The following is a 16,725-nucleotide window of genomic DNA, read 5'->3' on the forward strand; positions in this document are numbered from 1 at the left end:
ACATTAAAAGCATTTAAAAAAGGAAAGCAAAACCATGTGAGGGCGTAATATCCCACACATGCACCAACAGGTTAACTAGAATAGAAAAATCAGTCATCATTCAAGACATGTGTCATAGTGACCATAAAGAAAGTCATAAATAGCCCAAGATAGAAAAGTACATGATCATAAGGTTTAATAGTGAATGACTATAAAGTGCAGTAGTATATAGAATATTGATACAATACAAGATGCATAAATAGGATCAATCAAAAGAGGAGGACATCTAATAATATCGCCTAAACATCCTGATCATAATGTTAATCATAAACCATCTACTATGCAGGCACTCAGAGTTCAAAAGTATACAGAGTGTAATATAATAACTGTATGCGCTATTAAGAGGTCAAAGTTAGTATACCCGTTGTGGTCACCCACGCGTATCGCTGCCCACTAGCAGCTTCGTCAGGGGTCACATGACTGTCGGCTAAAATATGGAAAACTTATAGCTCTCAAAATATAGTGATGCAAAAAAACAAAAATGTTTTTAGTGTGTGACAGCTACCAAACATAAAAACCCGATCTAATCACTCACACCGCATGAGGAACGGCGTAAAAAATTAAAACAATTCTTCATCTGCTGCTTTGTTCATTCTGCCTCCCAAAGATCGCAGTATGGCTCGGCTCACATTTATCCTGCGCTCTGTGCTGAGCGCTTACGCTAGGGCTTCCTTGTAAGTATGCGATTCAGAAGGAACCCCCAGCGGAAGATTCCCTGTAATGAGGCAGATGGAGGCACCGTGGACGCCGTCTGGCCTGTGATCCAACATTGTCAGTCTTTTTATTAGGCGTGCATAAAAGTGCTGTCGGGCATAGTTTTGTGAACCACTGAAAAACAGGACACAGCTAAACAGAGGCCAGACTGAGTCCAGAGTAAGGCCGGTTTCACGCATCTTGATATTTCCGGTAAAGGAAATACTGGTACCGGAGATAACCGTGTCCGTGTGTACCTGTGTGACATACGTGTGGCAACTGTGTGCTGCATCAGGAGCACACGAACTGGCACCTGGGAATCAGTGGTAAAGTTAACGCTGTTCCCAAGCGCTGGGTGATCAATGCTGCCCTCATCATTATCCCATGCCGATGCATCAGCACGAGCAAGGAACAATGTTGACAGTAGTATTCTGCTTCCGGTGTGTCCTGGTGTAAAAATAAAATTTTACATTCAAATAGCCAAGTCAAGGCCCCTTCCCTTCCGAGCCCCACCATGCCCCTAAACAGTGGTTTTCCCTCACATTTGGGGTATCTGCGTGCTCAGGAGAAAGTGCACAACAAACTTTGGGATCCATTTTATCCTGTTACGCTTGCAAAAATGAAAAAAAAAAAAAATTGGGTCTAAAGTAGAATGTTCAGTGTTTTCTTCCACATTCCAACAATTCCTGTGAAGCACCTGAAGGGTTAATAAATGTATTGAATGTGGTTTTGAGCACCTTGAGGAGTGCAGTTTTTAGAATGGTGTCACTTTTGGGCATTTTCTGTCATAAAGGCCCCTCAAGGTCACTTCAAATGTGATGTGGTCCCTAAACAAATAGTTTTGTAAATTTTGTTGTAAAAATGAGAACACACTGGTCAACTTTTAACCCTTCTAACAAAGAAAAATGTTGGTTTTAAAATTGTGCTGATGTAAAGTAGACATGTGGGAAATGTTATGTATTAACTATTTTGTGTGACACATCTCTCTGATTTAAGGGCATAAAAATTCAAAGTTTGAAAATTGCAAAATTTTCTAAGTTATCGCCAAATTTCGAATTTTTTCACAAATAAACGTAAATCATATCAAATAAATGTTACCACTATCACAAATTGCAATATGTCATGAAAAAAAACAAATCTCAGAATCAGTGGGATCCGTTGAAGCGTTCCAGAGTTATTGCATGAAAGGGAGACTGGTCAGAGTTGTAAAAATTGCGCTGGTGATTAACGTTCAAACAAGCTTCGGGGGTAAAGGGGTTAAGCATTTCCCACCTCCCATTGGCTTTCAATGCAACTTGGACAGAATAAAAAAAAAAAAATATATATATATATATAAGCCTTGAATTTTACCACAAAAAACTGGGAAAATGTATTGACTTGGGTATAAGCCTAGGGTGGGAAATGCAGCAGCTACTGGTAAATTTCCCCATCCTGGTGTGCATATCATCCTCATCCCCAATCCTGGTATGCATGGCCCCCCATCAATGCACACATGAAAAAAAATAACACACTTCTACTCACCTTCCCTCTGCTCCAGTGCTGCGTCCTGTTCTTCCAGCAGCTGATGAGCGCATGACGCCACTGCCATGCGCCCTCAGACGCTGAGGTGAGCTGCCGGGATATTCACTTCTCTCCACGCCGGGACTATGGGCGTGGAGTGGAGTGAATATTCATTTTCTTTAATAGCGCAGTGTCAGTCGCAGCAGTCGGCTTCCTGCAGCAGCTCAGCGATACTGTGTGCTCCAATAGCGTGCACAGAGGATCGCTGAGCCAGTGGCTGCGACTGACAGTGTGCGCTATTAAAGAAAATGAATATTCACTCCTCTCCACCCCCATGGGCGTGGAGAAGAGTGAATATTAATTTTCTTTAGCAGCAGGCACACATGGTAGCTGCAGCAGCCGGCTACTGCCTGTGCACCGCTCTTCCGCCGCAACCTCTCCCACCCCACAGCCAGAATGTAAGTATATACTCGAGTATAAGCCGAGGGTTTTTTTTTTTTCAGCATAAAAAAAAATGTGCTGAAAAAGTCAGCTTATACACGAGTATATGCCGTAGCTTTGAAAAAAATCATTATATACACACATTTTAATCAAAGTTATATATTAAATTACTATGTACAATAATGTGTGGCCAGAAAAAAATACCAATTTTCCCTAATAAAACAAGCTTAATACAGCCACGTGAGGGAAAATCTTGAAATGTATCTAAGAATGAAGTAATGCATTTGAATATGGAAAAATAAACAAAACTTTACTTACTCTCGTCTTAAAGTTTTCATGTTCCATAAAGAGAGGTATCCATCAGAGAATCCTACAGCCAGGTGATTAGTTCTAGCTATATAGCCGACTGTGGTGACCATGGCTCCAGAAGGTGCAAGCAGCTGAAGACCTATGTGTCGTCTCTCTCGATTAGCCGCTTTTCGGAGTTTAGGGATTTCTGCAGGTATCCCACTAATGACTTCAAGGTCTATAAATAAATTGACAGAAACAAGCATTTCAACATTAAAAGGGGTTGTCACTAACACCTTCTTAAAACTAAACGTTCAGCCCTGATAAAAAAAACAAACAAAAAAAACAACTTGTACTCGCCTCCCATGCCGGCTCCATTCCAGCGGTGTCAGCACTCGCGGTCCCGGGTCTGTGATGCGGTGGAATGACCTGTGATGCCCGGCGCCCAATCAGTGCTGGCGTCAGAGTCCCGGCCTTCAGACAAACTAAACAAGAAGAAGAAATCTGGGATCCTCCATGTTCAGTTTGTACGAAGGCGCAGACTGACGCCAGCACTGATTGGGCGCCGGGCATCACAGGTCATTCCACCGCATCACAGACCCGGGACCGCGAGTGCTGACACCGCTGGAACGGAGCCGGCACGGGATGTGAATATAGGGTTTTTTTATTGGGGGGCCGAACATTTCGTTTAAGGGGTTGTCCCAGTAGTGGACAACCCCTTTAAGTCTATTTGCCTGTAATTACATAAGCTGTCGTGTTTGTACATGAGGAACAAACATTTGTTACATTTCCTCTCTGATTTTCAGTGGAATAAGTTAAGTAAAGACTAGCTATGATGTCTCCTATACGACATGAGGGGCTCCTGCTCTCCTGCCCCTATGCAGAACACAGAGAAAAGTAGCATGGCTATAATACAGCAGTACAACCAGCAGTAAGGTGATATAAAACACATTTTAGCTGTGGTTTTTTTTTTCAGAGGGAATGGCGAGTTTTGGAAAAAAAAATCTCATCACTCTCAGATCTCACTTCCAGCATTTACAGTCATTACAAGGGCCAGGAACCCCCTGGAAAACCCCTAGGAGAAGAGCTACGCTGTCATGTCATTACATCCAACACAACCTATCCCAGGTACAGGGGAATAATACCAACAGCCGCAGAACGTTTGTTAAAAGGGAAAATAAAAAAAACTACATTTTAGTCAGCTCTTCAGCCACTTTATCAGGAGGCAGCAAGTTAAACATGCAAAAAGCGATGAGCGGTTTGTAGTATTGATTTCAGCGTTGGTTATAGAATCAGTGACCACTTAAAAGGAGTTTTGAATAACAATTGGGAATCTGAAAAAGGTCTGTCCGTATTAAGAACATTGGAGTAAAGCCCGCTCCTAGATACCCATTTTGTTCTGGACATTTTAAAATGCCCAAACTGAAGCAAAACCGAAGTCCACCCTCGCCACCTCCCTGCACCATCTTGATTTGTGCTTCTCCTTACACCAAGTCTCATTATGTCCTACCAAAAGACAGATCCTGCAACAAATATAAGGACAGGAGGGAGGAGCGGAGGGTAGAAAAACAATAGGAATATTTGACACATTTTACATCGTGCAGTCTGTCCTATCCATTTTGGGTCTTCTCTATGCTGATGTCTGACTAATTCCCAAACTAAGTGAGCAAGTGCTATAATGTGTAAATGAAAGATACCACTGCAGCAAATCCCTCGCCTCTCTTTACTGTTTTACACTAGATTAAATTTACTTCTTCCCTTAAATATATTACGGTTTCTTTAAATACAAGTTATACAATATTTTAATAGACTTTCTACATTAATTCTCTACAGTTTTCAATACCTCCATTTGATGTAATTGAATAGAAACCTTTAATTTGCCTAGTGAAAGTCAGTCTTGGTAATACAAGACACATACGGGCATAGCTCATAACTACAGGTGCTTCTCACAAAATTACAATATCATCAAAAAGTTAATTTATTTCAGTTCTTCAAAACAGAAAGTGAAACTTATATATTATATAGAGTCATTACACACAGAGGGATCTATTATATAGAGTCATTACAGAGAGTGATCTATTATATAGAGTCATTACACACAGAGTGATCTATTATATAGAGTCATTACACACAGAGTGATCTATTATATAGAGTCATTACACACAGAGGGATCTATTATATAGAGTCATTACACACAGAGTGATCTATTATATAGAGTCATTACACACAGAGTGATCTATTATATAGAGTCATTACACACAGAGTGATCTATTTCAAGTGTTTATTTCTGTTAATATTGATGATTATGCCTTACAGCCAATGAAAACGCAAAAGTCAGTATCTCAGTATATTAGAATACTTTATAACAGCTTGAAAAATGAAATAAAATCCGAAATGTATGTTCAGTAAATAATACTTGGTCGGGGCTCCTTTTGCATCAATTACTGCATCAATGCGGCAATGTGGCATGGAGGCGATCAGCCTGTGGCACCGCTGAGGTGTTATTGAAGCCCAGGTTGCTTTGATAGCAGCCTTCAGCTCGTCTGCATTGTTGGGTCTGGTGTCTCTCCTCTTCCTCTTGACAATACCCCATAGATTCTCTATGGGGTTAAGGTCAGGCGAGTTTGCTGGCCAATCAAGCACAGTGATACTATGGCTTTTAAACCAGGTATTGGTACTTTTGGCAGTGTGGACAGGGGCCAAGTCCTGCTGGAGAATGAAATTTCCATCTCCAAAAAGCCTGTCGGCAGAGGGAAGCATGAAGTGCTCTACAATGTCCTGGTAGACGGCTGCGCTGACTTTGGTCTTGATAAAACACAGTGGACCTACACCAGCAGATGACATGGCTCCCCAAACCATCACTGATTGTGGAAACTCCACACTAGACCTCCAGCAGCTTGGATTGTGGCCTCTCCACTCTTCCTCCAGACTCTGGGACCTTGATTTCCAAAAGAAATGCTAAATTTACTTTCATCTGAAAACAACACCTTCGACCACTGAGCAACAGTCCAGATCTTTTTCTCCTTGCCCAGGTAAGACGCTTCTGGCGTTGTCTATTGGTCATAAGTGGCTTGACACAAGGAATGTGACACTTGTAACCCATGTCATGGATACGTCCGTGTGGTGGCAGCTCTTGAAGCAATGACTTCAGCAGCAGTCCACTCCATGTGAATCTCCCCCTAATTTTTGAATGGCCTTTTCTTAATCATTTCAAGGTTGCGTTTATCCCGGTTGTTTGTGCACCTTTTCCTGCCACACTTTTTCCTTCTGCTCAACTTTCCATTAATATGCTTTGATACAGCACTCTGAACAGCCAGCTTCCTTAGCAATGACCTTTTGTGGCTTACCCTCCTTGTGGAGTGTGTCAATGACTGCCTTCTGGACATCTGTCAAGTCAGCAGTCTACCCCATGATTGTGGAGCTTATTGAAACAGACTAAGGGACCTTTTTAAATGCTTAGAACTAAGAAACACCTGCAAAGGCTTCCTAATTTACTGAGATAATGACTTGTGTTTTCATTGGTTGTAAGCCATAATCATCAACATTAACAGAAATAAACACTTGAAATAGATCACTGTTTGTAATGACTCTATGTAATATAGGAGTTTCACTTTTTGTATTGAAGAACTGAAATAACATTTTTGATGATATTGTAATTTAGTGAGAAGCACGTGTGTACACAGCGCTGTAGCTATGTGCCCATCACATGACCAGTGCAAAATGTTTATCCACCAGAAGCAAACAATGAATATTACTAATAAAGGACAGCAAGCAGACATCTTAAAAACCACGAGGAATGAATACAGACAGTATATCGCAAAGGCACTAAAGAGGTTAATGGCATTATGTTGTTTTGTGAAATCATAAAGGGAATTCCAAATCAAGTAAATAGCATAATGCTGATATGTGATATGCCATCACTTGATCTCTGGGGCCCCAAACCAATTTGGGGTGGGGGGCGCAGTTGGGGCTCTTAATTTTTTTTCTGCACAAAGGTGGTCGTGATATCTGAACTGTGCTGGGAAAGGCAAAGAGCCCCATCCACATGAATGAAGAAGTGCCGTAGCAGGTGGCCTCACACCAATGTTCAGAAGGGAAATGTTATTCCTAGGATTGTTGGGTGCTCTAGAGGTCAGACCCCTTGTGTTTATTGTGTGCTGACAAATCCTAGTAATATGCCATCAATTACTAAAATGTGGTCACCCCTTTAACACAACTTGATTTAGTTTTGTTAAAATACCTTTTAAAAATCCTGATTTATTAAGAAAAATACCTGACGCTTCCAACTCATCTTGATTGCAAGAGATATCATCTAAACATAGATCAATAAGAAGAACATGCCCAACATCTGTAACCACAGCTGCCACGCCAAAGAACCATCTTAGACTCTGGTGTAAATGCTGAGTACTGGCATTGGCTCCGCCATCATTCACTAAGGGTTCAACAGCCGTTACCTGAAAGCACAAGAAAATATATAAATTATAACAGTTTCCCAAAAAGGATCGAGCAAATCAATCAAGTTTAGAAGTGCTTACCGAGCCAGGGAGCGCCACTGCTTTAACAACTTTTGAAATGCCGACATCATACAAGCAAAGAACACTGCCTTCTGCTTCAAGCAGACCCACAAGAAGTCCTGTCTTCTTCTGCCATGAAAACTCTTTGACAGCGACAACAGTGGGAGGTCTCTCAGTCACTGAGCTAAAACAGTATGCAGAAAGTCTTTCACCCGTTACTGAATTGGTAACTTCAAGCTGGGGTCCACATGCGAGCCAAGCAAGCCCAGCTCTCCCTTTACAGAAAAGAGAAATAAATTACACACATGCACTGCCAACCTTTTCTGAGCCTATAACTTCATATTTGTAAAAACAGATTAAAGATATAAGTTTTTACAAGAAACACTGGGCATATGCCCCCACAACAGAGAGTTAGCTGCATAGTATAGGGGATAATTCGGTGTAAGGCAGGGCTCGCACAACTGTATTTCACAGTCCGTATATGAAGCACAAGGTCCAAAACGTACCGCTTCAGACCCGAGGCTGTAAGCTAAGGTTGGGAAGCCGGCCACGAGGTCAGGCGATGCAGCCCGTATACGACCACAAGATACGCTTGTATGAACTCCACTTTAGTCCTACTTTTACCCCACCAATCTAACAATCATCACTTATCAGAAAAGATTAAAGAAGACTGGAAAAAAAAACCTTTACCATTCATTTGGTAAAATAATGAGCAAACAGACCATCGTTCTATTAGATGTTACATATCTCTTACCTGGGGTAAACTTTGCACGCAAGACAGATTCCAGGTTAATTTCATCCTCCTGGAGAGCTTCTATTGTGATCTCCGGAAATTGCAGCAAGCTGCTAGTTACTTGGGCCTCAAGATTCGGCATCTTATTTTTCTTTCAGAAGAAAAACAAGAATTTGAAATTAAACAAAGTAAATGAAAACACAGTAATATTACACCAGTATATTATATATATAAGCACAGAAAGGACACTCCAGTCATATGCACCCATACACAATACAGGTGCTTACATGGCCAATAGAAAAATGCTAGATTATTTCCCATAATGGGCCACTTTGCACTGAAAGGTATAGTCACCATATACCCACTGAACGTATGCCAAGCAGGGCTGTGGAGTCAGTAAGCCAAACCTTCGCCCCCTTGATGTCCGTCTTCACAGCACGGCCTCACTGCTGAGCGTGTACATAAAGTGCAGCACAGATTCATCTCACCTAAGCAGAGACCCTTACATCAGGAACAGAACAGACATTTATAGGACATTTCACAACTTTCCCAAATTCTTATGAAAACATTTACAGCACATCCTGCATTGTACTACTGTACCCAATTTATTATATATTTTAGGAATCGGTCCATTTTATACCAACTGCAACTCCACAGCCCTGAGGCCAAGACAACAAACTTGGTAACAACCTATGGATTTATTTTGTCCATACGCTTGGTGTATTTGCAGTACATGCAAAATATACAGTGTTACAAACTTAAGGAAAAGTCTTTACATATGCCACCTATTCAAGGCTTCGTTGACCTTTAGCCATGATTATAACTGGATACAATTTTGATTTTACAAAAATCTTTGCCGAATAGGCATAAAGGGCGAATTCTGAAAACCTGCGCACTTGATCTTAGCAATCAGACTCAATTTCTCAGAAATGACAAATGGTAAGGTTTTTAATATTAGAGTTAGGACTGTCCCATAAGGGTTGCCGTGAAGTGGCGGGATGGCTTTCACATTATTTTGATCAAAATTATGTTAACTAAATACCCTTTATTATATATTATTATTTTTGCACTGTGCGATTTATACATCTACTTTCAGTTATTTGGGTATTTTTCTTGTTCTTGGTTTCTCTAAATTTCTCAGAAGCCCATATGATAATTAAGGAAGCAAACTAGTTGCTATAGCAATTATTCCATTGCACCAGTTTTCCTAAATCTCTGTCATCTCTGAATCCGGCGGTCTTACTTTCCATTACTAGGTACAACATTTCTTTTAAAAGGGAGAAAGAAAATGCAAATCTGAAACTCCCTGCAGCGCTGCGGGGGGCACAAGCCACATTCTTCTGCCAGGTGCAGCAGCTGAACTCAGATTACTGGACCGTGTCTCCCATCAGTAATGTGCTATTTCATCTATTTATGGAGATCCTGTACATTACAACATAGATCAGAGACGTCAAACACACAGAGGGCCAAAATGAAAAACGTGGACAATGTCGCAGGCCAACCAGTATACAATATGGGGCCCACACAGTCCTCCGTACAGTATAATGGGGCCCACACAGTCCTCCGTACAGAATAATGGGGCCCACACAGTCCTCCGTACAGAATAATGGGGCCCACACAGTCCTCCGTACAGAATAATGGGGCCCACACAGTCCTCCGTACAGAATAATGGGGCCCACACAGTCCTCCGTACAGAATAATGGGGCCCACACAGTCCTCCGTACAGAATAATGGGGCCCACACAGTCCTCCGTACAGAATAATGGGGCCCACACAGTCCTCCGTACAGAATAATGGGGCCCACACAGTCCTCCGTACAGAATAATGGGGCCCACACAGTCCTCCGTACAGAATAATGGGGCCCACACAGTCCTCCGTACAGAATAATGGGGCCCACACAGTCCTCCGTACAGAATAATGGGGCCCACACAGTCCTCCGTACAGAATAATGGGGCCCACACAGTCCTCCGTACAGAATAATGGGGCCCACACAGTCCTCCGTACAGAATAATGGGGCCCACACAGTCCTCCGTACAGAATAATGGGGCCCACACAGTCCTCCGTACAGAATAATGGGGCCCACACAGTCCTCCGTACAGAATAATGGGGCCCACACAGTCCTCCGTACAGAATAATGGGGCCCACACAGTCCTCCGTACAGAATAATGGGGCCCACACAGTCCTCCGTACAGAATAATGGGGCCCACACAGTCCTCCGTACAGAATAATGGGGCCCACACAGTCCTCCGTACAGAATAATGGGGCCCACACAGTCCTCCGTACAGAATAATGGGGCCCACACAGTCCTCCGTACAGAATAATGGGGCCCACACAGTCCTCCGTACAGAATAATGGGGCCCACACAGTCCTCCGTACAGAATAATGGGGCCCACACAGTCCTCCGTACAGAATAATGGGGCCCACACAGTCCTCCGTACAGAATAATGGGGCCCACACAGTCCTCCGTACAGAATAATGGGGCCCACACAGTCCTCCGTACAGAATAATGGGGCCCACACAGTCCTCCGTACAGAATAATGGGGCCCACACAGTCCTCCGTACAGAATAATGGGGCCCACACAGTCCTCCGTACAGAATAATGGGGCCCACACAGTCCTCCGTACAGAATAATGGGGCCCACACAGTCCTCCGTACAGAATAATGGGGCCCACACAGTCCTCCGTACAGAATAATGGGGCCCACACAGTCCTCCGTACAGAATAATGGGGCCCACACAGTCCTCCGTACAGAATAATGGGGCCCACACAGTCCTCCGTACAGAATAATGGGGCCCACACAGTCCTCCGTACAGAATAATGGGGCCCACACAGTCCTCCGTACAGAATAATGGGGCCCACACAGTCCTCCGTACAGAATAATGGGGCCCACACAGTCCTCCGTACAGAATAATGGGGCCCACACAGTCCTCCGTACAGAATAATGGGGCCCACACAGTCCTCCGTACAGAATAATGGGGCCCACACAGTCCTCCGTACAGAATAATGGGGCCCACACAGTCCTCCGTACAGAATAATGGGGCCCACACAGTCCTCCGTACAGAATAATGGGGCCCACACAGTCCTCCGTACAGAATAATGGGGCCCACACAGTCCTCCGTACAGAATAATGGGGCCCACACAGTCCTCCGTACAGAATAATGGGGCCCACACAGTCCTCCGTACAGAATAATGGGGCCCACACAGTCCTCCGTACAGAATAATGGGGCCCACACAGTCCTCCGTACAGAATAATGGGGCCCACACAGTCCTCCGTACAGAATAATGGGGCCCACACAGTCCTCCACACAGAATAATGGGGCCCACATAGTCCTCCACACAGAATAATGGGGCCCACATAGTCCTCCACACAGTATAATGGGGCCCACATAGTCCTCCACACAGTATAATGGGGCCCACATAGTCCTCCACACAGTATAATGGGGCCCACATAGTCCTCCACACAGTATAATGGGGCCCACATAGTCCTCCACACAGTATAATGGGGCCCACATAGTCCTCCACACAGTATAATGGGGCCCACATAGTCCTCCACACAGTATAATGGGGCCCACATAGTCCTCCATACAGTATAATGGGGCCCACATAGGGGTGGTGGTTCTGATGTCACGGGCCAAATAAAATCACCCTGAGGGCCAGATTTCGCCCACAGGACAGAGTTTGACACGTATGACAGATATTCAGCCACCTGTACGGATTACAGCTTTTGGAGTCACTCACAGCACAGCTACTACTAACAATCTAGAGATGATGGGGAATCCACCATTCCTTCTCACTACACAATGTCAGGGAGGAGGAGTTAGAAGGAAGAGCATGCCCATTGCTTCTCCATTCACGGACTAGAGTACAGCACTCTGGCCATTTCTTTCAGCTCCACAGACATGACCATTCCAATGGCAAGGGTCCCAGACTACTTAAAAAAATCTATAAAATGAAGGCTATTTTCTCCTCAGTTAAGTTATGTGATCTTATGACCATTGCTGAGAAGTACCATGTTATCTAATGGAGGTCACCATTTCAGTCACCAGACCATGCTGCATAATGAGTCTAATGTAACCTTTTCCAAAAGGTAGAAACAAACTCCTATCATAGTAATGATGATGGCTACACAGCTCCAGTTAGCCAGCTACAATAAAGATGATGACCATTCAGACTCCTGACTGTAAACTGATAATCTATTTGGTCACTGATGAGAATAGTGTACGAGATGATAAGTTATTACAGAAGGCAGAAGTGGTACTAGTTCTAGCTGATTACATGATGCACAGAATGAATGGCTAGGTTTACAAAGTTTATTTCTGGAGGATTTTGAAACAGATCTGCTCCAAATTCTTCCTTAAAGAATGGAATTCTTTACATGTAGCGCAGACAATGAAATAATCAGGTGTTGGTGAATTTATAAAGAAAAACAACTACAGTAATTCTTCAGAGAAGATGCCGAGTTTTAGAATTCGGTACATGCAAGTCTGTTCCTAAGGGTAAAGTCCCACGATGTGCTGCCACATGTGACAAAAACCCATACCCACCTCGGGGGCCACTGTGAACGGGTTTATCAGTAATACCTCATATGTTACTGCAAACTTATGAACTCAATCGCCCCACAGGTAGGTCTGGCTAGTGTCCGCAGTATGTGCAAAACCTCATGGATCCGCACCGACTAAGGTCAGTCAGGCAGTGAAATAATCGCTGTCAATCACAGTCAAATAAATGATGGCAGTAATGTCCAGGCAGGAGCCTACTACAGCCATCACTACCTGCCACAATGATGAGCACGCGGTGCTGTCAGTCAGTAGAGCATACGGTGCTGTCAGTCAAGGCAAGGCAATGGCCCCACTTACAGGTCAGTCGGCAGGGGACGCGGTGCCGTCAGTCGGCAGGGGACGCGGTGCCGTCAGTCGGCAGGGGACGCGGTGCCGTCAGTCGGCAGGGGACGCGGTGCCGTCAGTCGGCAGGGGACGCGGTGCCGTCAGTCGGCAGGGGACGCGGTGCCGTCAGTCGGCAGGGGACGCGGTGCCGTCAGTCGGCAGGGGACGCGGTGCCGTCAGTCGGCAGGGGACGCGGTGCCGTCAGGGGACGCGGTGCCGTCAGTCGGCAGGGGACGCGGTGCCGTCAGGGGACGCGGTGCCGTCAGTCGTCAGGGGACGCGGTGCCGTCAGTCGGCAGGGGACGCGGTGCCGTCAGTCGGCAGGGGACGCGGTGCTGTCAGTCAGGGCAATGGCCCCATGTACAGGACAGTCAGCAGCGGGTGATGCCAGCCCTGCACTCATAGCGGTGCTGTCAGTCGGTAGAGTACGCGGTGCTGTCAGTCGGTAGGGGACGCGGTGCTGTCAGTCGGTAGGGGACGCGGTGCTGTCAGTCGGTAGGGGACGCGGTGCTGTCAGTCGGTAGGGGACGCGGTGCTGTCAGTCGGTAGGGGACGCGGTGCTGTCAGTCGGTAGGGGACGCGGTGCTGTCAGTCGGTAGGGGACGCGGTGCTGTCAGTCAGTAGGGGACGCGGTGCTGTCAGTCAGTAGAGTACGCGGTGCTGTCAGTCAGTAGAGTACGCGTGCTGTCAGTCAGTAGAGTACGCGTGCTGTCAGTCAGTAGAGTACGTGGTGCTGTCAGTCAGTAGAGGACACGGTGCTGTCAGTCAGTAGGGTACGCGGTGCTGTCAGTCAGTAGAGGACGCGGTGCTGTCAGTCAGTAGGGTACGCGGTGCTGTCAGTCAGTAGAGTACGCGGTGCTGTCAGTCAGTAGAGTACGCGTGCTGTCAGTCAGTAGAGTACGCGTGCTGTCAGTCAGTAGAGTACGTGGTGCTGTCAGTCAGTAGAGGACACGGTGCTGTCAGTCAGTAGGGTACGCGGTGCTGTCAGTCAGTAGAGGACGCGGTGCTGTCAGTCAGTAGAGGACACGGTGCTGTCAGTCAGTAGGGTACGCGGTGCTGTCAGTCAGTAGGGGACGCGGTGCTGTCAGTCAGTAGGGGACGCGGTGCTGTCAGTCAGTAGGGGACGCGGTGCTGTCAGTCAGTAGAGTACGCGGTGCTGTCAGTCAGTAGAGTACGCGTGCTGTCAGTCAGTAGAGTACGCGTGCTGTCAGTCAGTAGAGTACGTGGTGCTGTCAGTCAGTAGAGGACACGGTGCTGTCAGTCAGTAGGGTACGCGGTGCTGTCAGTCAGTAGAGGACACGGTGCTGTCAGTCAGTAGGGTACGCGGTGCTGTCAGTCAGTAGAGGACGCGGTGCTGTCAGTCAGTAGAGTACGCGGTGCTGTCAGTCAGTAGAGGACGCGGTGCTGTCAGTCAGGGCAATGGCCCCATGTACAGGACAGTCAGCAGCGGGTGATGCCAGCCCTGCACTCATAGCGGTGGTGTCTGGCACTCCCCCTACAGGGCGGATATAGAATGCAGAGTCCGGGACCCCCGTGGCCGGGGAGATGTGACAGCTTTCACTGTGGTCTTTCCCGTCTGGAGAGCAGACCTCGCAGTGAGCAGCCTGCCATGACTGAGCCAGTGCACGGCCCCGGCCAGCAGCGCGCACGCTGCCTACACGGCCAGTCAGGCTCCGCTCTTTTTCCAGGCAGTGACACGCACGATAAAGCGGGCACGATGTTCCGTCTGCTCACCGTGAAGACCATCGCAGTCGCCGGGCTCAGCTTCTCTCCCCAGCGTCACACTGCGAGCAGGCCTGCGGGATCATCACGGCCACCATCTCTGATCACCAAGCGCCACCGGTTCCTCTTCCTTCCCACTGAGTACGTCACAGAGCCGTGCGTGCGCCGTAACAAAGGGGCGTGAGTTCTGTTCTGTCATTGGTTGGTTTGTGTTTAGGGGCGGTTCCCTTTTGCGGACGTCACAGATTGCGTGTTCCCGTCACGTTACGTCACACTTCTCAGTTATAGGCTATGTGCCCACGATGCAGAAATGAAGCAGAAAATTTCTGCTGCATTTCTGCATCTCCCTGGCAGAAAAAACGCATGCAGATTGTGCATGCGTTTTCCCTGCAGAATACATGCGGATCCACATGCGTTTCCGCATGCAGATTGACAAGCGCTTTCTAGGCGAATAGCATCACTTGGAAAGTGCTTGACAACTAGGTCACACTATATAAATCCATGCAAACGGCATGGATTAAGGCTGCGTGCCCACATAGCGTTTTTCAAGCGTTTATGCTGCGGAATTTCCGCAGTGGAAACGCTTGTTAAACGCTAGGTAATCCGCACCCCATGGTCCCCAAGGGGATTCCGCATGTTCTATGCACATGCTGTGGATTTTTCCGCAGCGTTTCTGCAGCGCTCATAAATCCGCAGCATGTCAATTAATTTTGCGGAACTCCCGCCATTGACTTGCATTGAGACGCACAGAAACCGCGACTGTACATTTGTACAAGCGGCTTCTATGCGTCTCTATGTGCGGATGGTACCCAGTTCTGGAGGAGAGGAGACTCTCATCCAGACCTGGGTACCATTGTACCTGTAAAAAAAGAATAAAATAACAAATAAAGTTATACTCACCTGTCCGGCGTCTTCTCTCTGAATGCCGGTGACGCGCCCCTGGGCCTGCTGTGTCGCGCAGCGTCTCGCGCACGGGGGCTTACCCGGAACCGGATCAGATGAGGGTTGTAGTCTCCGAGTGGCGGGGACCCGGTCCATGCCCAGGGAGTCAAACTCAGTGTGTGGCAGTCTTGATAGGTGTTATTTGAGTGTCGACTACGCTACCCGTTGATTTGCAGCTATGGAGCTGCCGCTGCAGGGCAGACCGCTGAGGCCGGTGTAGAAATGTGCAGCGTGATAGTATAACCCCCAACGGGAGGGGTATGGCCTCAGGGCAGCCGACGTGGAAGATGGGGGTAGCAGGAACCACTCAGAGACGGTGCGGTGTAATTCAGGGTCTTTACTGGTAACAACGATAGACCCTCCCGGAGTACTTGCTAGCGAACGGGGCCTGGTCAGTCCTTGAGCAGATGGGATCTCCCCTGGCCAGGCAGAGTTGTAGGCCTCCCAAACTGACTGTACTCTTCTGGCTACCTTGCTAGAAGCGGATATAAGTAGCCCACGTCCCTGAGTGTGCCGTGTGGTGCTCACCCGTATGGCCGGTGACTCGGGGCCTTCTAATGGCTTCCGCTCCACGATGGCGGTGCTGGTCCCACGCGTGTGACCTTGCCTTCGGGTTTCTGGGCCTGAGGACCTGAAATCCCCTGCCGGTCGGCTTCTGCTGCTGGGTAAGAGTTAGTCCCCACAGCCTCGGACGCCGGGTCCGGTAAGAAAGCTTCTCAGCCAGGGCGAGCTCTGCAGCTGCCAGCCCCTGACTCGTAGTAGTATTGCTCCCACTGAGCTTCTGCTGTTTCTTCCTATGACTGTTTCTCGTCTCTACTCTCCTTGACTCCTAACCCTGCCTCTGCCCCGGGTTTATATAGGGGAAGTTCTTCCCCTCCCAAGACTGGGCAGGAGGTGTGGCATGCACAGGATCCCTGACCAAAGGACCTCCCACCTGCTCTCAGACATAACATTACATTACTGTGGAAACCAG

At 46.9% G+C, this 16,725-nt stretch overlaps 1 protein-coding gene across 1 annotated transcript in view; it reads right to left on the bottom strand.

Annotated features, from left to right (window-relative positions):
* Positions 1-14,986, bottom strand: part of LOC141221660 (protein ELYS-like) — a 109,742-nt gene extending 94,756 nt beyond the window's left edge. Inside the window, exons 1-5 of the mRNA XM_073666556.1 lie at positions 14,823-14,986; positions 8,230-8,359; positions 7,497-7,750; positions 7,235-7,415; positions 2,992-3,199 (exon numbers count right to left, since the gene is read on the bottom strand). Coding sequence (XP_073522657.1) covers positions 2,992-3,199; positions 7,235-7,415; positions 7,497-7,750; positions 8,230-8,359; positions 14,823-14,834 — 785 coding nt within the window. The 5' untranslated portion in view covers positions 14,835-14,986. The remainder of the gene's footprint in view (positions 1-2,991; positions 3,200-7,234; positions 7,416-7,496; positions 7,751-8,229; positions 8,360-14,822) is intronic.
* Positions 14,987-16,725: the final 1,739 nt, after the last annotated feature.

Source organism: Phyllobates terribilis, unplaced genomic scaffold (assembly GCF_046119375.1).
Source record: "Phyllobates terribilis strain yellow unplaced genomic scaffold, ASM4611937v1 Scaffold_327__1_contigs__length_2127877, whole genome shotgun sequence".
Taxonomy (NCBI): domain Eukaryota; kingdom Metazoa; phylum Chordata; class Amphibia; order Anura; family Dendrobatidae; genus Phyllobates; species Phyllobates terribilis.